We start from the raw sequence: 23,083 nt of genomic DNA on the forward strand, positions 1-23,083 counted from the left end.
CCTTTGTTCAGCCAGGTCTGGCTCCCTGGCCTTATGTTTAACATCTCTGCCCTATTTCACGTTTCAGCATTAGTATATTATTCAAGGAAACTGCTGAGGGGTTTAAAGCAGCAATACATTTTAATATAACTATTTCCAACGCAGCGTTTTATTATTTATGTGACACATTTAAACGTTCTCTTTTTTGCTCTTAAAACGAGACAAACTTAACCCCTCTGACACCCAGATGTCTATTTATAAAGCTGGATCACCCTCCCACCCATCACTCTTACCGGTCCGGCATTACGTCATTGGGACACACAGTTTGTGTGCACACTGGGAAATTTGAGGCGAATCATGCGTCTGCAGGAAACACCGGTCAGACTGCCTTTTGTCTGCATATGATCCGCTTTTGGTTTATAGCCTCTAAACACATAAAAGCAGCAGAGGGGCAAAAACACACAGCAGGCTGATAGGCGGGACTTCCTCCTGGCATAACTCAGCTAGTCGGGCTGTTTATCTCGTCGTGCAGCGCAGGGATCGAGCCAGTGCAGGATCTGATAACAAGGTAAGCCCGTTGACAGCAGCGGGGTTTGGCGTGTTTCTCAGTTTGTGCATGTAGTCTGCCTCGTTGTCGCTCCATCCGCTGCACTCGTGTAAATTGCACTCGTTGCTGTGCGTGGTTATTGTTGCAATCAGAACTGCGCGTTTTTTTTAGCTGTTAGCAATGCAGCACAAAGGCTAAAACACGGGATCTGTTATAATGTAGCGGACTGTCGGGAGGTTCACTTTAATTCGTCTGGATGTGAGTGTCTCTCTGATGTGTCGCCGTTGTGATATCCTCAGCTCGCCACATTTCCAATGACATCTTTGCTGTCATGAACTGAAATATCTAAATGTCGTTTTTATTATTATTTTATCATTTACGTTGTTATTTAAATCAATTTTCTCAATTAATTTCTGCATTGTTTTCATAACCAGCTTAGTGTAATGTATACATATATTTTTTATAATTTGTTTAATTAAGCCATTAGTTTTATTATTATTAATTAGTGATGCAAGTTCCAAGGAGGCATTTTCAGCTGTTTGTTTGATTCGGCCAAAAGTTCAAAACCCAGAGATCTGTTATTATGTAGAACAGCCCTCACATGTGCAAATGTGTGTTTCTTTTGCGTGATTGATTTCCTAACTTTACTCTACTAATATTTTAATATATAAATCTGGGTAATCAGTAAATGTTGCCTTTGCATTCGTAAACTTTACGGGGCTCAGCCCCTTAAGGGTTAGGGTAATTATCATAATGTAATGCATAGAGTGCGTTGCAGTTAATATTAATGTCACCGTTCAACCCATGTTCATTGACATGAATCCTGTTAAATGCTGATATTTATATCAATTAATATGTTCTATTTAGAATGTGAAATTGTGGACAAAGCAGAAGTTACCTCAGCTTTGTAACTTTTCTTGACTTGCCTTCATGTCCACTCTAACCTGTTTTATTTTGCTCTCTGCTGTCTTCATCCAACGCTTTCTCCTTCTCACCTTCCCCATCCACCTCTCAGTCTTTGTGTTGTCACCAAAAAGTAAATGGAACAGTGAAGCTGAATTTATCATCCAATAAAAAGCTGATTTACGTCACGTTACAACAATATTCTAATTAAATACTTGCTGCCACTGGCTGTTGACAGTCAACACTCTTCTGACGAGCTCTCTGGAGCTCTGCTGTACTGTAAACAAACAATGAGACTCAATTCAACCAGAACAGGAAACTAATAAAGCAGATCAGCTACGTGGTTGGCAAATAGCGGCTTATTGCTTAGAAAGCTGAAATTAGTTAATAAATCAGGTGGTCTAGCCTCCAGTAGCTAATGTTTTTGATGCTGTTTAGAGAAGAAATATGCATAGGCAAACAATTTTCACATCACAGCAGTGACCCTTCATTACTGGAACAATTTGAACTTTCCCTTGTTAATGTTTCATTTGCATATGAAATTACATCTTTGCCTTCTTTCAGCTGCAGCAACGCAAAATCTTAATTGTTAACAAAAAGCGACGCTGCAGCACCTCTGTGTGCGAACACTGGGCATTTAAACTGTTTTTAATGGTCACCTGTACTGTCTCCAATAGACAAGTTGAGAGGAAAAAATAAAATGCATACAGTCATTAAGGAAGGTAAAATGATGCCCTCAATGTTTTTGAACATTTTCACAAACTAGCTCACAGCTTCTTGTAAAAAAACAAATGTCTGTGTAGGCTTGTATCAGAAAACCTATAATGGAATATGGATATGTCTGTGATTGGTTAGTATCCAATCTAATCTGTCAGGCTTTAGTTGAAACCACACGTAGTTCCTCCAAAACTAGATTAGCAGACGGTACTTTTATATTGATGAGGAAGTGCACTAGATGAATAAAACAGTAAGTGCAGCTGATCAGATAATGTTGGAAGTTGGGTCTGCATTATCATACGATTTTCTAACTTTGTATGGATTAAATAATTTATCTATGATTTCAGTAAAAACCATAGATAATCATAGATTAATGTATATATTGTACTATTCTTAGTTAGCGTATTGTCTGTCTTGTCTTAATGTTGGTTTAAAATGGAGCACTGTAACAAAAAATAATTTCCCCCAGGGATCAATAAAGTATTCTGATTCTGATTCTGATTCTGAATAACAGGTTATAGACTTAGAGGGGTTAAATGCTGGCTGTAGTCATTAATGTGTTGTTTTTTCGTAGGCTGTTTCGTCAGACTGCACACTATGCTCTGCTACTTGTTGCGAAGAGGCCACAGTCCTCTGCTCTGCCTCTGGGCCCTGCTTCTGCCTCTGGCATCCCTCGATCGCCCAAGCCACCGTGGAAGTAGGGACTACCTTGTAACGGAGCGGCCCAAGCTGCTGCTCGTGTCCTTTGACGGCTTCCGTTGGGACTACATTGACCGTGTTCCAACGCCTAACTTCCGCAGCATCATGGACACAGGGGTGAAAGTGGAGTTTGTGGAGAATGCTTACATCACCAAAACCTTCACTAATCATTACAGCTTAGTGACGGGGCTTTATGCCGAGACGCATGGCATTGTGGCTAATGAGATGTACGACCCTGTTCTGAACCGGTCCTTCTCCATGGAGACGGACAGTGTTTATGATTCACGGTGGTGGGAGGAGGCTGTGCCCATCTGGGTGACCATCCAGAAAGCTGGAGGACGGAGCGGGGCAGCGATGTGGCCCGGGTCTGATGTCAAAATCCACAACATGTACCCTACTCAGTACCTCCCCTACAACGCCTCAGTCTCCTTTGAAACCAGAGTGGAACGGATTATTGAGTGGTTCTCTGCACCAGAAGCTGAGGCGGTGGACTTTGGAGTTCTGTACTGGGAGGAGCCTGACGAGAGCGGGCACAACCTTGGACCTCAGAGTTCCTTAATGGACGTAGTCATCGCGTGGATTGATGAGAAGCTCGGCTTCCTTATAAACAAGCTAAAGGAGGCAGGGTTGTATGACAGAGTGAACCTCATAGTGACCAGTGACCATGGGATGGCTCAGCTTTCTCCTGAGAAGATCATAGAACTGGATGAGTACGTGAGCAGAGACCTGTACACCTGGGTGGATAAGAGTCCAGTGGTGGGAATCCTGCCCAACGAAGGTATAAACCGTAATGTTTTTGGAAATTCATTCACTTTCCTCTTCACCACCATCATGCTTGTATATTAAATATGAAGCTGCAGCTGTAAATGAACTTTATCTGGCCAAAAAAGGGAAAGTGGATGTGCAGGACTGACCTAAACATTATCAGTTTAGTTAACAGTTCATACCACAGACAATCCTCCATGATGACCAAGGTTTACATCACAAACTTAATTTTTATTAAATTTGATCCAAAACCAGTGACTGAGCCATTTTCCCCCATAGACTTCTACAGGACCGGAAGTGATCGCCATCTGGTGGCCTTCATATAGAATGGAGGCTTAAGGCATTTCTGCACTTGCTCAATTTTTCTGACCTAGAAACTATAGTCATCTTATATTCATCCTGTCTGTAACTGTAGGGTATGTCCATCTTTTATATACAGTTGCTGCTTTTCAGTTAATCTCTAAAGTATTGAACTTTTGTTCCTCATGAGCCGCCGTTCATAAATCAGAATTTGCAGCCTCTATAAAGATTTTCTGCTACCGCTCGTTATGTGTCCTTCAGGGAAACTCGACGAGGTGTATAATCTGCTGGTGGATGCAAACCCGAACATGGTGGTGTACAAGAAGGAGGAGATTCCCCAGCACTACCATTATCAGCACAACACAAGGATCATGCCCATCGTCATAGAGGCCAAAGAAGGCTGGACCATCATGCAGAACAGGACTGGACCCTTCATGCGTACGTTTTCGCACATCACAAAGCTCTGCTGAGTCGTTACTGTGCACATTAAACAGGTTTTGTCAGTTTGTTTTAGCAGCAGCCTTTTTTCTGCTCTAATAATAGCTTCACAGAAGGTTTATTTCAGTCACTGAACCAGCGCTTGGTTTAGAGCAGCTGTAATTAACAAAGAAAGCTGGATATGCTTTCCCTTAGGACCAGCAAGAGTGTGTTTGAGTTAAAAAGTGTGTGTGTGTGTATGGATGGGTTTGGAGGCTTTTATTGCATTAACTCTAAGTGCAATCATTTTTTCCTAATACAAAACCTACTGAGCATCACCTCCTCAGATTAGAGCGTTCAGACCCATGTGTCATGGAGGCAGAGTGTCTTTTCACCAGCTAATGTCACTGCTTAATTCCTCCTCGCTGCTTGAAGGCTTGTTAATGAGTGAAATGACCAGGTGGAGCCTGCGGCTGGAAAGAAAACTAGCAGACTTTCAGTCTTCAGGGACAAAGCGATGTGAGACTGCTTAGATACACATGTGTGTATTATGATGCTTTCCTGCTATAACAAAGTTTTTGAGAGGGAGCGATATGCATTCATGACTAAAACATGTCTCTTCCCGTGCAGCAGTGGCCCCTTCTGTTTCTCAGTGCATCACAGAGCGCTGCGGAGTAATGCAATACAAATAACACTGCAGCTCCACAAACCCAGTCATTCTTCTTTGTTTACATCAATTGAAAGAAAATGTGCTCTGCGTTTCTTGGTATTCCATTATATGTCTGTCTCTATTTATTTGGCATTTGCCTTTATTAGATACTGCAGCGGGAGACATTTTATACATCCATATTTAGTTGCTAGCAGCATTCCGCCGGCTGATTGCTGCACTTCTGTGCTCATTCCTTGCGACATCGATCAGTGGAATGGGATTACAGCACTGGTAGAATTGCTAATGTTCTTGCATGCGCGCGCACGTGTGTGTAGTTGTGCATGTTTACAAAACAAAAATATAGAGGAAAGAAATGTCGACCAGGCAACGTTGGGGATCGGAAATCTCCGCGGGGTATCTTTAAGGTAAGATTTATGGCAGACCCTGGACCTGCTCGAATGGCCGTTAAACCCTCTGAAGCTGCCGTCGCAGCAGCGCTGATAGAGTGTATTGATTTTTACTCACAGCGCGCTGAGAGAATCACGTCAGATCTTCTGGATGTAATAGCACTGATAAATTTGAGGAGCGGCTGTTAGCCTGTCTAAGCTTTCATGTAAGGTCTTTGTGTTTTGTGATTTCATTTTCAGTTTTTGTTTGGGCTGCGCTGTGATTGATTTAGCCTTATCCCGTCTGCTGAGGCAAGTCGTTTTGGCAGTAAATCATCAGGTAGAGCTGCGGCGCCAGGTCCCATAAATCTGGAAACAAAACGAGCGGTCTGTGATTTATGGGATGTGAAAACCAGATATAGATGTATAAAAGGTCTATTAGCAACAGAATAATAATTTACATCAAAGATTTCCACCTTCTTATGCAAATGTTTTTGTCTTTTTTTTCATCTCCAGTGGGAAACCATGGCTATAACAACAGCTTACGTAGCATGCAGCCTGTGTTCGTGGCTCGTGGGCCGGCCTTTCGTGAGAATTACGTCAAATCCTCCATGCGCTCCGTTGACCTTTACCCTCTCATGTGCCACATCCTGTCCATCCGCCCTATGCCGAACAACGGCTCCCTCTCGAATGTTCAGGACCTCCTGTCCATAGAGCCCACTGTGACCACGCCGGTCCTGCCTCACCCTCCCGTTCCCCCTCCGGGCACCGGGTACTCCTGCGCCCCCATCGTGGGCTCGTTCCTCGGTGTGGTTTTGGTGCTGGGCTTCCTAGTGGTCTACGTCATACTAGTGACACTCAAACAGCGGCCCTCGAGAAAACACAGGAGCTGGGAGATGTCGCAGCCTTTACTGCAAGAGGATTTGCACCTGTAGCTTGAGAGTGGAAAGAGAGGCAGACGTAAAAGAAGAGGAGGTATTCCTCCTCCCAAGGTACTCCCACATCCAGAAGCATCCCCTGAATGCCTCCCTTACATCACTAAATGCCGTTGTGCTGCTCTTGTTATTCACTGAAGATCAAGGAAATGTACCCTCCCACTCGTGCGTAGGGGTACGTCTGGTGTAAGGGAAACGTCCCGGGCGTGCTTCTGGTTTGGGTTTATTCAGAATAATTGGTTTCTTAGTGGCTTTGCTTTGATTGTGAATTCTACCTAATAGCGTCTAACATTTTCATTGTCACTTTATGAGTAAAGATACAAAAGTATACGTGAAGTTTGAGCCTGTGATTGTAAAAGGGTGAGCTTTTGGTGGCCAAGCCTGTGACACGGATGATATCGAGGTATCAGTATGCTCAAATCCCACTAAAGCTGTTCTTTTCCAAGGTGGGGTGTAAAAATCTTGTAATGGTGCGTACCTTCAGACAATCTTACCTTGTTGGAATTTATAATGTAACACTCATTAGCTTGTTGGGAAGCTGTGCCATGAGCACAGAAGGTCAAACGAGTAACTTTTTGGAAAGCCTACTGACACCTTTCTCATCCTGACAGTGAGAGTCGTCTTCAGTCCGTTTGCTTTGACATTTTCAAATCTATGCAAAACAGATTTGTATGTCATAAAGTGAAAAAGGGATCTGGTGAGATTTTTTTTTTCCGTCACCACCTGTTCTTCTTGTGGTCTGAGCACTGAATAAGATGTTACTTTGAACTACAAATGCTGTGATTAATCTAAAGTATTCCAAACTGTTCGTTTTAAGCACTTGACTGTGGTCAGTGTTACTTCTGAATGTTAACTGGAACCACTAAAGTCTCACTCTTCGTGCCAAGCTACTGCTCATACGTGTAGGTCATTCCATGAGCTAATCACTTCAGTAGTCAGTTACCATTTGCCTTTGAACTTAACCGAGAACATCTCTCGAACGTGTGCAGTTGTTTGTGCGTCTGTCCTTTTTTTGTGTGTGTCAGGAGGGCCTTTTTTTTTCTTCCAGTGTAAGATGATTGTGTAGTGCCCTTCCATTCATATGTCTGCTGTCATTACCATGGTCATTTGTTGGTGAAATGTGAAGTGCAATTGCTATTGGTCAGTATTTGTGTTAGGAGTTTTAAGGGTTCTGTTTGGTTGAGAAGACTATTTCGAGCATGACTTGCGAGAGCTGTTCCCATAATTTGCACTACAGGATTGAAATGAAACTGAATGAAGGGGCAGTAGCTGGAAGCTTCTAGGTCATGTATAATTTGCACTTCTAGTTTGTAGTTGCTGTTTGAAATGACGAAAAAAGATAGGTGCCTCTTGCTTAAAAGCTTTTTAAGTAGCATAATCGGAGAGAGAGGTAGAAGACTAGAATTATAATCTGCAGATTAAATACTATCATTTTTTTCCAGCGTCTTTTAAGAAAGAATTGGTTCAATTTCAATTTTCTCCTTTTTGCTTTTCGACGCACTGACTTTACCCGTGCCCGAAAATGACAGACATCACTGTGATATATACTTTTTACAAAATTTAAATTCATAAATTGAGAGCATTTATATGAAATTGTTAATTTTCTGAGAATTGTGTTGTTTTATGACGGAAAAGTGTTGTCTGATAATTTTCCCCTAACTTGTTGACAGAGAAGTGAAATGTATCCATGCTATATTCCAAAAACGATTTATTTGAAGTTTTTAAGAAAAGAAAGAATATTAGATGAAGCTGATCTCAGTTTGTTACTACCTTGGATTAAAATCGTGGATATTTAATATCATTTACAAATTAACTATCTTTGCCATATTGAAGCAAATAATGAGTCTTCTGGAAATAAAGGGACTAATGTGAAAATAACTGTGTTTGTTGATTATTATTATTATTATTATTATTATTATTATTATTATTATTTTTAACCCTTGTGTTCGAGGCCCAGATCTTTACATTTTTTCTCTTAGTCCACAAAAATTAAAATTTTGTAGTAATCTGTCATTCTTCAGAAATGCAGCTAAATATTGTAAAGTGTGATGCATTTAAGGAACAAAAAAATAAATAAGAGCAGCACGGTGGTTAGCACTGTTGCCGCACAGCAAGAGTTCAATTCCACCATCAGGCCGGGGTCTTTCTGTGTGGAGTTTGCATGTTCTCCCCGTGTTTGCGTGGGTTCCTTCCGGGTATTCTGGCTTCCTCCCACCGTCCAAAGACATGCAGCTTGTGGGGACAGGTTAATTGATTAATCCAAATTGCCCATAGGTGTGAATGTGAGCGTGAATGGTTGTCTGTCCCTGCGACAGACTGGCGACCTGTCCAGGGTGTACCCCGCCTCTCACCCTATGACAGCTGGGATTGGCTCCAGCGCCCCCTGCAACCCTGAAAAGGATAAGAGGAAGCGAATGGATTGGAAAATAAATGGAAAAAAAAAAAAATCAGTCACTTAGTTGAACCATAAGATTCCCCTTTTTCAGACTGGAGTATAACTGTGCATGCAATCATGCCTACCTTTTCCATTTCTTTGAAAAAAATAGTGATGAGGACGGTTTTGTAATTTTAATAATTTGGAATTAAAAAAATATTCTCACCCTGCAAAGAACATCCACCAAAGGAAGCTCAGCAGTATCGTGATACCATCTTTTAACCTTTTAAAGTTGGGTTTTATTGTTCATCAATAACACAGATTCACCTCAGTAAGTAACACAGACTCTTTGCCTTAACAAAACTTCCTTCCTGTATTTTCCAATGGGTGAAGATAACAACATCTAATAGATGTCAAACTCATTTTATATCAAGGGGCACATACAGCACACTTTAATCCTAAGTGGGTAACCGGTGGAACTCCCCTTTCTGTCAGTATAAAGAGGTTTAATTACACATTTAATCCTTGAATGTAATAAAAAGACGACAGTATGTCTCAGTCATTCCACATGACAAAGAAATGCTGGTGCAGTAAATGAAAGACACGTGTCAGCATCACCGTTTGAGCTGAAACTGCAAGAAATAAATACAGAAAAACTGGAAAACTCATTAAAATACATTTGACTGTCTGAAATTTTAAGCCCTCTTTTCTGCACCCATCCAGTGGATGTGTGTTTCTAAGTTACTGGCCACAAACAAAGCTTGCACCTCTGTCATCTTATAATCATTACAGTACCCACTATCCCCCTCTTTTCTATCTTACTGTCAGCCGCAGGGTGGAGGAAACCTGGCAAGGTGCATTTACACAGATTTTACATAAGCAAGTCTAGAAAATGCACAAGGGCTCTACAGCTTATCAACCTTGCAAAGGTCCCAGAAGATTAAGTCATCGTGTTCTGATTTAAAGTTCTGAAAGGTTTTCGGTGTTTATGTGCTGCTCTCTGTCCTTGCAAGCCATCACATTTAAAACCGGAATATCCGTGAAGGGGCACAGTGCTCAGCTTTTACGCTATCCACTCGTTAACTTGCAGGATCAAAGGTCTTTTATAAGTTATCACTGGAATTTGCTCAGTGCGCTCAGTCAGTGAGTCAGAGGCAGGCACACGGTGTGAAAACACTGACCACTCCAGCACTACTCCTCCACTTTCAACTTCAAGGTCTGCTGCCAAACATGGACAACATCTACGAAACACTAGATCACGAAGATGTGCCCGCAGGACGCGATCGCGTCGAGCCCAAATATGAGAACTCGGGTGAGGCGAGGGAGCAGCTGTACAGCGAGGTGCTGGTCCACAGGCCGTCTCAGGAGGAAGACCGCAGCTCCCCGGATTACATGGAGATCAGGGAAGGGGGCAAACACAGCGACTCCTCTTCTTCATCCAGCGACGACGAGGACGCTAAAGCGAGAAAGGAAAAAGTGGAGCCCCAGCCTGCGGTGGAAGTGGAGGCACAGGTGCAGGAGGTGAGCGGTGAGGCGCACAACGGATCCAGGCGCTCATCCTCCTCCTCAGATTCATCCGCCTCACCCGGAGATCCTTGCGACGACCCGCCGTTTCAGAGGAAGATCCAGGAAGAGGATAACGCCGAGGATGGGATGATGATGGCCTACAGCCGCCCTAAAACTGACCCCGAGCCGCAGGAGTCTGTCGACTACACGCTTAAAACTCTGGAAAGTGTCTCTTTGGATGAAAGCAGCTCTGCGCCAGCTGATCCCAACCAGCCTAACATCGCCCTGTACATTAAGGTGAGACATATGTTATACTATATAAAAAGAGCTCTGCAGGGTTGATCCAGGCATCAACAATACACAGCCTCAGGGTTCAGCATGAGCCTTCAGGCGCGTGGAATTTCACTTCCTTGCACAAAAGAAGGCTCTGAGGCCAAGTAGAGCATCCTTTTGAAGAGACTCTCATCATTTGCTCCTGTGCATATTATATTATATTATATTAAATTATAGAAATGATAATTCACCTCATTAGACGTCCATGTGGTTACTAGTTAAGTCAAAATAGTTATATTTAAATATAAGTGTTACTAAGCTGTGTATATTTAGAACAATGCATGTTTAAAAGAATAGTGCATAAGCAGTGATTTCTTTGTATCCAAATCTTTGTGTGTGACTTTAATCACTCTGCTGTAATAATTAACTTGTTCGCGTTAAGGTCACAGGAACCAGGGGTGAACTCTACGCTTGAGCAAATCCGTCTGTGTGTTTTGTTGCTTTTTGGTGATACCTGCTCTGGTGAGTGTACTATCAGTTAATGCAGGGGTCACTTTGCTGATTAGGCTGCTGGCATCAAGTCAGTGAAAGTCATGAAATGGGTAATGGCAACAGGCTGTTTTGTTTTTTTATTTTATTTTAAAATTGCCTTGTCTCCCTGTAGCGTGAAGCATTGTTGGGTGAGACGGTGAATGAGTTTGATTCCAGCTGTGTTACATGTCATAATCTTCCTCGCCCACACGTTTCCTGTTTCCCTGTTTACTCCACCATAAAACCAAAAAGGTGATTATGACAAGGAGAATAGAAAACACCAGACAGCTTTTCAAGAATAATAATGTTTTGTCTTTAAAAAAAAAACACATTTCAAGAACCCTACAAAAAAAATTGCATCTAGTTCAGAGTGCACAGTTTTTGTCTGAGCTGCTCCTTCTTCCTCGGTGAGCTGGAACGACATTGGCAGGATCTGAAAGCTCATCGCAGTCTACACACTTAACACACTCAGTGTACAAAACTACATTATATCACAATTATGATAAATATGCAGGATAGTTCACCCCCGAAGACCGTAGGAGACGACAGACGTGATAACATCCTCAGCCCCTTCAAGAAAAACACCCCACCCTCTATCCTTTATGTGTCTTTCCGTGGGTGCGTTTCCCAACAGTTTAATCATCAACAATGGCCATAAACTTAACACGAGCTCCATCATAAAAGTAGGAAGGTGAGTTATGAGGTCACGTCTCTGAGGGGAAAATTTAAAATGAAACCTCCACAGTCAGATAAAGTGGGCTGCCCTAGGCTATCAACAGTATCGCTAACATGCACTTTTACTGGCTCTGTCACTGTTTTTGTGCGATAAGACCTTTTCACATAACTGCAACTGTCCAAGACTCTTCAGCAGTTCTGGCTCGTGCGTATACGCTGTTCACACACTCCCTGTCACCTCAGTTCCGGAAAGAGACAATTCTCTGTAGCCGTTTGATGTTTATGGTGAATGATTAGCCCAGCGAGTCACTGATTTGAACTTCCCTTTGTTTCAAAGGGATCGAAACGCCAAGGCCATATCTTAGAAACCACTAATGGTCCCATTATTATTGATTTAAATTACTGATTTAGAAATCCATGACAAGAAAAGAAGACATTCTGGTCGATACTTTTACTCGAGTTAGATTAAAAACTGTACAGTTTCTGTGACTGCACACTAAATGTAAGGCTGGAAAAAAGGGGAAACCGTTAGTGTGATTCAGCACTAACCTCCTTTGTCCATGTTTAAGTCCATTTGTTGAAAGAATTACAAGCTACAGGTGATAAGAGTCTTGGTGGTGGAAATTTGAAAAAATCTTCTCATCTAGACTTTATTATTATTATTCTTTTTTAAAATGAATATAAATCCAGTTGTGACATATTTTTGGTATCCTCAGCTCGTTATTATGGATAGTCCTCCCTCATTTTGGTGCTGTTCACTCAGTAACTTTGCAAATAAACTAACTAAGACCTAAAATAACACATTCAGACACTGTTCAAGATTTTCCATCCTGAACTCTGATAATGAGCACCTTCTTCCTCTGCAGCTCCCTTTTAATTGGTTTGTGCTGCAAGTTGGTACACCAGCCAGGAGAGGGAGCTGCTCTATAAATAGAAACAGTTAAAACGTTTCTCTCCAGCTGAGCCATCTGTCTCCTCTTTGCTGTTTTCATCAAACTTTCTTTCTCGGCTCTATCTCTCATAAGCCACACACACACACAAACACACACACTACTCAGTTTCCATGTGTCAAATGTACCTGCTTTTTTTAAAATTATTTTTGTGGCCTCTTTCTGCAAACAAATGCAAATTTTTGCCTTAAAACCGCAGCCGTGCATCAATAATTTAGAGAGGAATCTTCTCTAGTCTGCTGGTGGTGATCAAATATAACCTGCCAGAGTCAAACACATGTGAACATGAATTAAATATAAATGCTGCTGCACAACTACTCGGTAAGTGATGGACTGACAGCCTCAGAAACTCAAAGTGACGCAAATAGTGTCCCATTTTTGGCAATGTTGTCAGATGGGGAGAATATATTATTGATGGTTTGGGTGTTCAGGAAGTGTTTCATCAGTTTGGCAAAAAATAATACAATAAAACATTTAATAGTGGAAAATATTGAAAAATAAGAATGTGTCAGCTGTGGGGCAGAGAGATAAGGGAGTAAGTGCTGCCTGTGATGCGATTTTGATGTCAGGTTTGGTTGCAGTGGTGGGAAGAGAGACACGGGGCTCCACCCCCTCTGCTATAGACTGACACCTGTTTTCCACTTTGTGTCAGTGACATCTAATGCTGCCCTCCATCTGTGTCTAAATCAGAGCACAGGGCTGTGACTATCACCTGGACCGACTTTCAGCCTCACCCAGGAGACACAAACGGAGCAGAAAACTGCCTTTACAGCTGCAAACGGTGGTGAAGGTGAAGGGAACAGAACTTCCTTAGGTGTGAGAGAGGATAACCTCAGAGAAGATAAAAGTTTCTCCTCCTTTTTTTGTCTTTCCAGAAGATGTAGAGCTCCAAGGATAAAAAAGGACACATAGTTTAAAAAAAGTAAAAGAAAAAGGAATCATGTCTGATGAAGACAGAGACCCTGATATTGAACTTTTTGTAAAGGTAAGATAGACACAAAACTATGGCTGCAGTGAAGGTTTTGATAACATTTGAGGGACCAAGTATTGCCTGAATTTCTCAAATGAGCATCGCTGCGTGTTATGGAGCAGTTGCGTAACCCAATAGCGGAGGTAGAGTTACAGCAGCACCAGCAAGCACCCCGACCCAGGATGGTTGTGACAGTGATACCGAAGCTGCTTGTTGATGGTGAGAAGCTCACATCAGGCCATGCAGTGGTACTGTTACTTCAGTCCACACTTTTTCAGGGAGGACTGTGCTATGCAATCAGTCTCGAGAATCTGTCTAATGTCTCAGATGTAAAACAGACATTGCATTCCTGAGTTGAAATCTGCAGTATTCAGCAGCAGCAAAGATGTTGGTATAAACATGACTTCCAGGGGATGAACAACTTTTATGATCTTTGTTTTTTGGGGGCAAACTTTTAAAGTACCTTATAATGCTATACCTGAAGTTTCTATGTTCCAGTAACAAATGAAAATGAACGTTAACGCAGACAACTACCCAAATACATCTCTGGAAGAATTTCAAGTGGTGAGGCTTGCTTGTTCAAGGACCTTTCAAAAAGATGTTTTATATAAGATAGCATGTAGGGTGGAAACTTTGAAACAGGTAATAATAAAGTGGAAAAAAAATGACAACAGTTTGAAGGTGGTACCATCAGTGGACACAGCAGTGGTGTTTTGTTCTCTATAAAAAGCTTTACTTCAGGTCCGCTGAGGAATCACACAGGCAGATGGATACACCTGAGGCAGGTGGAAAAGCTAACGTGCTGCCTGGATGCACAGTTCTAATTAGCTGGTGAGAAGTCTGACTTTCTGCAGGCACTTCGGAGGTCAACTAATTAACTTTTAGGCCTTTATCTTTGATTTAGTTTCTAAACTGTCATTTTCTTTCAATAAATCCTAATTAAACACAAACTGTATTAATATATATAGAGAGTGACTACAATCCTAATATAATAATTTATTCATCGTGCTACGATCTACATGGATCTGATGGCTGGAGAACTATCATGCTCCACCCCACATACAGGAATTAGCCTATAAACGGTGACTATCGGGGGTTATAGGAGTCTTACGTGCACCAGAGGGATCAATCTTAGCAGTTTTAATCTTCGTATGCCTTTTAGAAATTACAGTATTATTCTGTGAATGACTGTAGTATCAATGTTTTCAGTTAATATGTCAGAACCCCATTTATGAATTCTTTGTTAAAAAGCAGGCTTAGGCAAACTAAGGACGCCAAAACCCAGTTATAGTTATAGCATAACACAGCATGTGATGGATCGTATGACGTGAGAGCCCCCAACAGTCATCATCTGATCACTCAGCAGCTCCATGCTCTCACGTTCCTCGGGCCTAGTGGTCTAGCTGTGTGTGGCAGCTTTTGTGCTCTGTGTTCTAGATGTTGATTGGCGATTATTTGAGGCCAGTGTATTGTGTTACCACCATGCGACTGAGCCTGGCCATAACAATACACAGACAGCACTGAGAGCATCAATGGCTGGCGTCCATACAGTTGGCTCAGCTACTTTGAGCCTGACGGCCCTTTTATTTCTGGTCTTTGCTAGGAGCTGTTTACTGATGATGGACGTCTGTGGTGAATGTCAAAATATTTTTTAACGTCGTTGCAGTAACTTCTTTTTTTGAAGGGATTGTTTGTGTGTCCAATTATTTGTTATACTGGCCATTCAAAGGTTTTAGTGACATAAATAGTGAAATAGCATGAAATGAAGTTCATCTGCCGTTCTAATAACTTTAATGTGGTCAATGGTCACACTTGTCATGTAATGACCGGGACGTCATTGCACTCACATATTTGTTATGTGTTGTGGGCTTGTGTGCGTCTGCAGGTCGAACGCTGCTCTCTGTGCCCCAGGGGCCAATGAACCTGCTTATCAGAATCACCATGTATAATTCAGAAGGTTCACTGGATCAGATGTCACCGTTTGTGCTCCTCTGAGTATCCGTGCATGCCGACACATAATATCAGTGCATGTACACAAGCATATGATAGGAAGGAAGTGATTCTGTGTAGCTTTGTCTTCATCAGAAAATAAATAAATAAAAATACAACGTTTAAAGAGAAAAGCAGTGAACAGGTGAATCAAATCAAACCCGTTACCTGATTTAAATGTGGCCTAGCTCATGTTCGACAGCACATTCTCTCCCATATCAGGACAATGTGCCCTGCTACTTTTTAGATCTTTCGGTGGATGTCCTCTTGCATTCGTGTCTCTACTATGCACGTTGTGGTGGTGCGTTAGGACCACATAAACCTCCTGCATTTCTCTGTACGGGTAGATGATGGAACCCTGGCACATTATGCCCATTTTAACTCGTTCATTCAGTATCATCTTCTCATACACATCTGTGCTGCTGCAATCTGCATGGCTGCTATTTCTAGATTACTATGCAGAAGTTTTCGTCAGGCTCCACTTGCACTTGTGCCTCAGCAGTGCACATTGAATCTCCTCTAGTGTGTCGAAACAGTGATTATTCAGCTTGATCTTTATTTACAGGAAGTGAGCAAAGCGGTAGGTATCTCAGTCTAGTGTGTCGTCCAGGTAGTGAAGAAAATTGTGTTGGAGCAGACAGAAAATTTCCTGTGCTGTCTGTGCACTCTGAGCAGGCATGAGACAACTTGCTGACAAGCACCGCAGTTCATCCTCCAAACATGTTTTGCGCCAGTTTGAGACAGAAGTTGATTTGAGGTCTGTGGTGAAACTGCAGAGCACACAGTTTAAGTGGTCAGAAGGGGACTTCCAGGGAGCAAACTAAAAATAGCACACGTGGCTGAGAACATGACCTTGAACGTGAGAATGGCCAAGAGTAAATCAGGCCAGGTTTTTAACTTTTAAGGACCTTCTCTCAGAGCTTTTTGATCAAAGCACAAGCGTACTGTCAAAAATCAACAACCTTGGGCACTGTTGATACACTGCTCACAGGCACTCGTATGGTCAGCATCTGCAAAATAACAGCTACTTTAAATTCATCCAGTTCATTCAATTAATTTGTCATGAATAGTGGCCATCTCAAGACCCTATCATTAAAAATATTAGGGTGTGAAACAGCAATCCCCTGTGAGCAAACACCCACTGACAGTGGGGAGGAAGAAACCTCTGACTTAACCAGACTGAAGGAGGTGCCTGGAGCCACGCGGCACGAGTGGGTGGGTTACGGTTGGGAACAACACAACAGACAATCCAGAGAGAAATACTAAGTGCAAAAGTGCAGCTTCAGAAAACAGAGTGTGCAGAAAGGTACAGGGAGACAAAAACATAGACGACAGCACAGAGAAGACACGGTGTTAATGGCCTGTAATAAATGCATATACAGGAAGAGAGGAAAGGAGATCCAGTAAGTGTATACTGCACTGACTGTGTAAATACTGACGTTATCGAACCTACTGTAAAAGTTTAAGTATTGTTACTTAAACTTAAGTGCACTGGTAATAATTAGCCAGTCATGTCTTACATAATTATTGAAATTATCACTGGTTATTTTTCTTCTAAGTGTTCAAAGTGGTTATATCTGATAGCTGTTATGTATTAATATAATAAAAAAGAAACAGGATGTTTCCTTCACCGTGCTCGTCCACTTGGGAAAGTAAATATGTTGGGCATTTTTTTGGCCTTCAGACAATAATTCTGATTGCTACAAGTATGCAGTTCACATCAGATAATAACACGTGCACAGACGGTAGGTTTAGTTTGACTCTGTCCTTATCACGAATCTGTCACAATGACCTATTTATGTGTGCTTATGTAATGTTATATGTTACTTATTGGAACAACTATATCAGGTAAAGAGTGAGTTAACACTTATCGCTTAAGATAACAGGAGACTTATCCCTGTTAGTAGCAAGGTTGTTACATTGTTACCAAAGGGTCATGTACTTGCTTCCCACAGCTGAATTGGAGAAACAAGATGTAAGTCTTTTCATCCTTTGTCTGCTTCCAGGCGGGCAGCGATGGAGAAAGCATCGGCAACTGTCCCTTCTCTCAGCGCCTCTTCATGATCCTCTGGCTCAAAGGAGTCATGTTCAACGTCACGACCGTCGACCTCAAGAGGTGAGGTTACAAAAAGCCAAGTTTGCAAACATGAAAACAAAACGTGCTAACGTCGCCCCTCACGACATTCTGCTTTCTCCGCGTGTGTCTTCTGCAGGAAGCCGGCAGATCTGCACAACCTGGCTCCAGGGACGCACCCTCCTTTCCTGACCTTCGAAGGAGAGGTCAAGACAGACGTCAACAAGATTGAAGAGTTTCTTGAGGAGACACTCTGTCCTCCAAAGTAATTCAACTAGAGGGTTTTTCATAACAGAGTATCAGATTATACCACCAACTACACACATCCTGGTTTGGCTGGATTTATTTCACTTCAGCAGCATTGCTGAAAGAACAGGAAACTCTTTAGTCCAGTAAAAGAGTGCTGGATCTGATGAAGGCTGACGTTAACAGAGATTACTGTTTATAGCTGCTGCAAATCTATTTTGAGTTGATATACAGTATAATGTAAGTGTCCCAGGTATGTGTTTTTGCACTTTTAATTCCTAAATGCAAAATCTTTAACACTCTACATCCAAAGCTTTATTGACAAAATCTGATTGGGGTAATTTTAGTAAAAGAGCCTAAGAGGGTTCTTGTTGTTGTTATTCCAGTAAAAATGACCAGAGTCAGCGTGTGAGCGTTTGCAGAGAAAAATGTCAGATTAACTAAATCTTTATTTTATTGCCTGTAAAGTTTTTTACATTATAAACCGACCTCAGTGTGAGAAGCTCAAGGGGCGAGTAGCCAGCTTGGTGAGAGTGTGTAACATGTTTGGAGTGTGAGCTGAGTTTCAGCCCAGGTGTTAATGCTATCCAGATGGTTTGGTCTGACTGGGTCTCTGACTGCCTCTCCTGCCCCTGTCCCCCCATCCACTCAGGTATCCCAGACTGGCTGCCAAGCACAGAGAGTCCAATACAGCTGGAAACGACATCTTTGCCAAGTTCTCAGCCTACATCAAGAACACCAAACCAGAAGCCAACGCTGGTGGGCTGCTTATTTCATGCCATTTACATTCACACATGTACATGTGCAACGGAACAAGATGAAATCATGCGGGAGTGATTCATCAAATCCTCCACTAGGTGGTGGCAGAGTCCACTTTTTAGGCATGAGCTCATGCCGTTTGCTTTGCTGCCACCTAGTGAGGTTAGCGCCACACGTGTTCCGTCACCTTTTAAAGGTGTTGTATCTGTGCGTTTTAGCTCTAGAGAAAGGTTTAACCAAAGCCCTGAAGAAGCTGGATGACTACCTTAACAACCCATTGCCAGATGAGATCGATGCAAACAGCATGGAGGAGGAGAAGGGCTCCAACCGATGCTTCCTGGATGGGAACGAGTTCACTCTGGCAGACTGCAACCTCCTGCCCAAACTCTACATAGTGAAGGTAAAGAAATATGGCATGAGAGGAAAATTATTGAGGGGCAGTAATTAGTGGTGGTGATTCTACAGCTGCGTTGCCCTTCAACAATCATTCTCTACCGGCCCCTTATTATTCTCAGATGAGATTTTCATATCGGTACTTTGAGCAATCCAGATCCTATTATCTGTTAAAGTTAGACGTGTGTTTTTCCAAGTAACCTTTAAAGCACACACCAGTTTATCCAAGTTCAAACCACCTTATGAGGTCGGTTTCTGCAATATTGGACTTTGTTAAAAAGTTTCATACATTTTCACGGGCTAAACAAGTTTTCCAGTCTACAGTAAGGTTCACAGAAGTTGTCATATCAAGCTGTTCCTCTATTAAAGCCGGTGATAAATAAACACTTTGATATATCAAAACCAGATTTAGTACATGGATTTTGAACTCCATTTTGATAATGAATTCAGTGTTTTGCTGCATTTGAGTAATAAAGGCTGTGGTAATAAACCTAATATGTGCTTGATGATGATGATGATGATGATGATGTGTTTGCCTTAAATTGGTGTCTGGTAACACCCGGGGAGGTCCCAAGCAGTATTACAGTTAACTAAAACGAAATGTCAACGTACATTATAGTTTAAGTTATAACAGAAACTAGAGACTATAAATAAATGAAAATTAACTGAAACAATGTGTATTTAAAAAGAAAGAAAGAATTGAAGTCAAATAAAACTATGCAGTCAAAAATCGTCAACAATATGGTCAAATCTGTCAACAGCCTGCCTGAGGGTGTCTACATGACTGCGAGCCAACTCCCTCCACAAATGTTGCATTTGTATTCAATTTTGTGCCACAGGAATACATGAATGATTTAAAAAAAAGACTAAAACTAACACTGGAACTAATAAAAACTAAACTAAAACAAGTAAATCTATTCTGGAAACCAGCAGGATCTGAAAAGAAAGTAAAAAGGAAAAAAGGAAAAGACTGAAAATGTCAAGCAACTCTGCCCCCAAGGTGTGTTTAAGTTAGGTTTGCTCTTGACTTTGTCTTCCACAGCCACAATTTTTAAAAATTAGATTTTTAGATTTAAAAAAATAGTTTTCTCTTTTCTTAATTAAGGGGAAAAAAACTATCTTGAATTTGTTATTTGGGGCATTTAGTATCCATATGTCAAATTATTAGTAGCTAAAGGTTATACTGCTAAATCCCATTTTTAGTCCAGGAGGACACAAAAAAATGTAAGAACACAAATTCCCTTTAAAAGTTTTTTGTTTTAAACTAAAACTACAATTTTTAACAAGAGCAGGTCCTTTCTACGGTGGGTTAATATATCAGGCAGATAAGCATTCACCACTGGAGGAAAGTATCTAATGAATCTAACCGGCATGTCCTGCTCCTGCAGAGCTGACTTACTTAATGCTTCATTGGTTTTGCAGTGGAAGTGGTTCTGACTTACCTTTTGGATGCAGAGCACAGACGATATACAGAGTATTGCTGAAAGGCATTAATTCTTACATTCACGAGCTAAAAAAAAAGCATAAATGTTATTAGTTTTGTTTCAAAATGGCAAACTGGAACACCTCATCCAAAAAACATACCTCCTGGAAGGTGCTGAAGATATCAGCTCGAGTCTGAATGAACGGGGTAGTTTAGTTATCGCCTTGCATTCTCTCCTAGGTTGTTGCTAAGAAATACCGCAACTACGACATCCCAGCGGAAATGTCGGGGGTGTGGCGCTACCTGAACAACGCCTCCACGCGTGACGAGTTCACCAACACCTGTGCTGCTGACACTGAGATCGAGACCGCCTACAAAGACGTGGCGAGGAGACTGGCCAAGTAGCCTGACCTGAGCGCAAGGAAAAATAAACCGGCAACACACATCATAAAGAAAACATCCCCCATGAACGTAACACGCGACTGTCCTTTGTGAGATCCTCGTCTGTCATAATAAACAAGTCCGATGTCTTTGTTTCAGCTCCAGATGTGGATGGACTTTAGCTACTCGATGCACAGTGTGTATGGTATTTCAATCACCTCAGCAGAGACACGGCAAAGCAGAAGTGGAGCAGAAGATAAATCAAACACATTTAACGTGATTCGCATTTCAAAGCCAGGTTCCAACGTTGCTGCTGTGAGACTTCTGACATAACTCTTTTCGCTCAAATGTGATTGTGTCTGTCTGTATTTATTCCTCATAACACAAAGCTCCCTTTCATACCTACTCTACCGCACGGCCAAACATTTTACTAGCTGCTGATGTCGAGGTCGTTCACTTTATTTATTCCCGAGCCCACATAAGTCTAGTCTGACTCCAGTGTTTATTATCGGGCTCTGGCTCCTGGGGAGACACCTTGATTCATCTATGATTGATGATTGATGCTAATTGTTTGCTGAATATGACTGTTCCACTCTGCAGTTTCATTTTCAGTTCATTACTGTGGGTGTTGCTGTAGTTTCTTTTTCTTTTCTAATGCTTCTGAAAATTTGATGTAAAGGCAAAAAAAATATATATTATTCAAATATATGCTCGACAAAAAGAACAAATGTACCTAATATGGGCATTAAAAGTTTAGAACGAGGCTTGTTTCTGAACTGCTTGCATGCGTGAATGTCTTTCAAACCAATTCGGAGCCTTCGGAAATATGAAAACTCCACAGATACGTGGCTTTATTTGGAAGTATGAGAAATCCATGCCAATGTCACTGATGGATTCATTCTGAAAAATGTATTGCAGCCAGAGCTGGGACGTTTGTTTTGCCTCAAGCTATTAGTGTTCAGTCTCGAGTATTGATTTTGTCTTAAGTTACGCATGATATTATAAATGGAGAGAGTATTTATTTAGCAGCCCCAATCAGGCCTGATTAGCCAGAGCCATTAGTGCTGCGATGAAAAGCGTCTTCCAGGCCAGGTCCGCGATGGTCAGGAGCCCTGCCCTCCAGCCCTTCATCAGAAAGACATTTCCTCCTCTCTGAGGACTTCATCAACATCCGCAGCCTAAAAGTTAAAGTTCAAAAGTTTCATTGTCTAGCAGAGAACAGAGAAATTTGTCTCGGGGCTTATCGTCTTTGGCTTGCTGTCGGGCTTGCAACTATAGCGCGACTTCCTTGAAGAACCATAAGGCTCTTGTGTGGTTTGGACAAACACATGATATGAAACTGGAGCATGATGACTGAAAGGCTTTCTCATTGCAAAGCTCTACAAATAAAATAATATTTTCACAGATCTGCTTCTGCCTTTTCTTTTCTTTTCCAGCTAAGGTAATCAATCAACATCCACGCTCGCAGGTTGTCAGGAAGGGGAAGGCTGAGCAAGTCTCTCTGGGTGATAGTGAAGGTGCTGGAGGGGAGACTGGATCCCGGTTCTGAAAAAGGGTTAAAGTGTGCAGTACTGAGTTGATCAAATCCAGTGGTGCAGGTCTGTTTCTCTATCCATAACAGAGAAAGAAAGAAGGGGGGAGAGAGAGTGATGACCGTTGACAGGCTTAAATAGAGGCTTCCATGCCAGGGATCAAACGCCATCCCTCTTCTCCACTCTCTCATTAAGACGGAAAACCCGAGCGCCGCCATCCGATCTGTCTCCATTTTTCCTCAAAGGAGTCTAACTTGAAAGATCTGCGCCTGTCGGATTTACAATGGTGGGCGAGTGGTGTTTACTGAGACGCGGCCTTGCCAGAAACAACAGTCAAAGAAAATAAATGGAGCCTGCCTAGTGTTTCCACAGGAGTAAGGAAATATGGAGCGAGACTTGTGCCTTGCTGTTTGGTAATTAGTACCTAAACATCCCTGTCCTTGGATCCCATCGCTCACATCCAACATTTCTGCAAGCTGGATAATATACAGTGGAGCATTAGCGTCAAACACGTCTGGTCATGGGGCCTGGCACGCCACATTAATCTGTTATTACATTCCCAGTGGATCTACCAGTCGCTGGCCTTGGCTTGGCCACCATAGCGCAGGGAGTCCATATAGGCTGACAGGGGACTCACACAGTGCACTTTTATAGCCAGGTTTAGTAAACCTTTTCAGCTCAGGCATAAATTTTGTAAATTGAGTCTTGCT

General features: G+C 42.0%; 2 protein-coding genes across 5 annotated transcripts; both read left to right on the forward strand.

The window, feature by feature from the left end:
- Positions 1–304: 304 nt before the first annotated feature.
- Positions 305–8,176, forward strand: enpp5 (ectonucleotide pyrophosphatase/phosphodiesterase 5). Of its 2 annotated transcripts, none has more exons than XM_004542207.5 (4): positions 305–547; positions 2,721–3,623; positions 4,172–4,348; positions 5,879–8,176. In XM_004542207.5, the coding sequence occupies exons 2-4, from the start codon at positions 2,744–2,746 to the stop codon at positions 6,295–6,297; spliced, it is 1,476 nt and encodes a 491-aa protein (XP_004542264.1). In that variant the 5' UTR covers positions 305–547; positions 2,721–2,743; the 3' UTR covers positions 6,298–8,176. The 2 variants fall into 2 exon arrangements, with proteins under 2 accessions (XP_004542264.1, XP_004542263.1); XM_004542206.5 differs by lacking the exon at positions 305–547 and adding an exon at positions 576–784.
- A 1,625-nt stretch (positions 8,177–9,801) lies between these two features.
- Positions 9,802–22,245, forward strand: clic5b (chloride intracellular channel 5b). Of its 3 annotated transcripts, XM_076873704.1 has the most exons (7): positions 13,251–13,396; positions 13,482–13,591; positions 17,572–17,681; positions 17,779–17,904; positions 18,538–18,644; positions 18,863–19,044; positions 20,701–22,245. In XM_076873704.1, the coding sequence occupies exons 2-7, from the start codon at positions 13,547–13,549 to the stop codon at positions 20,863–20,865; spliced, it is 735 nt and encodes a 244-aa protein (XP_076729819.1). In that variant the 5' UTR covers positions 13,251–13,396; positions 13,482–13,546; the 3' UTR covers positions 20,866–22,245. The 3 variants fall into 3 exon arrangements, with proteins under 3 accessions (XP_004542252.2, XP_076729819.1, XP_012771685.1); XM_004542195.6 differs by lacking the exons at positions 13,251–13,396; positions 13,482–13,591 and adding an exon at positions 9,802–10,474; XM_012916231.4 differs by having other exon boundaries at positions 13,251–13,591.
- Positions 22,246–23,083: the final 838 nt, after the last annotated feature.

This window comes from Maylandia zebra, linkage group LG15 (genome assembly GCF_041146795.1).
Source record: "Maylandia zebra isolate NMK-2024a linkage group LG15, Mzebra_GT3a, whole genome shotgun sequence".
In the NCBI taxonomy this organism is placed as follows: domain Eukaryota; kingdom Metazoa; phylum Chordata; class Actinopteri; order Cichliformes; family Cichlidae; genus Maylandia; species Maylandia zebra.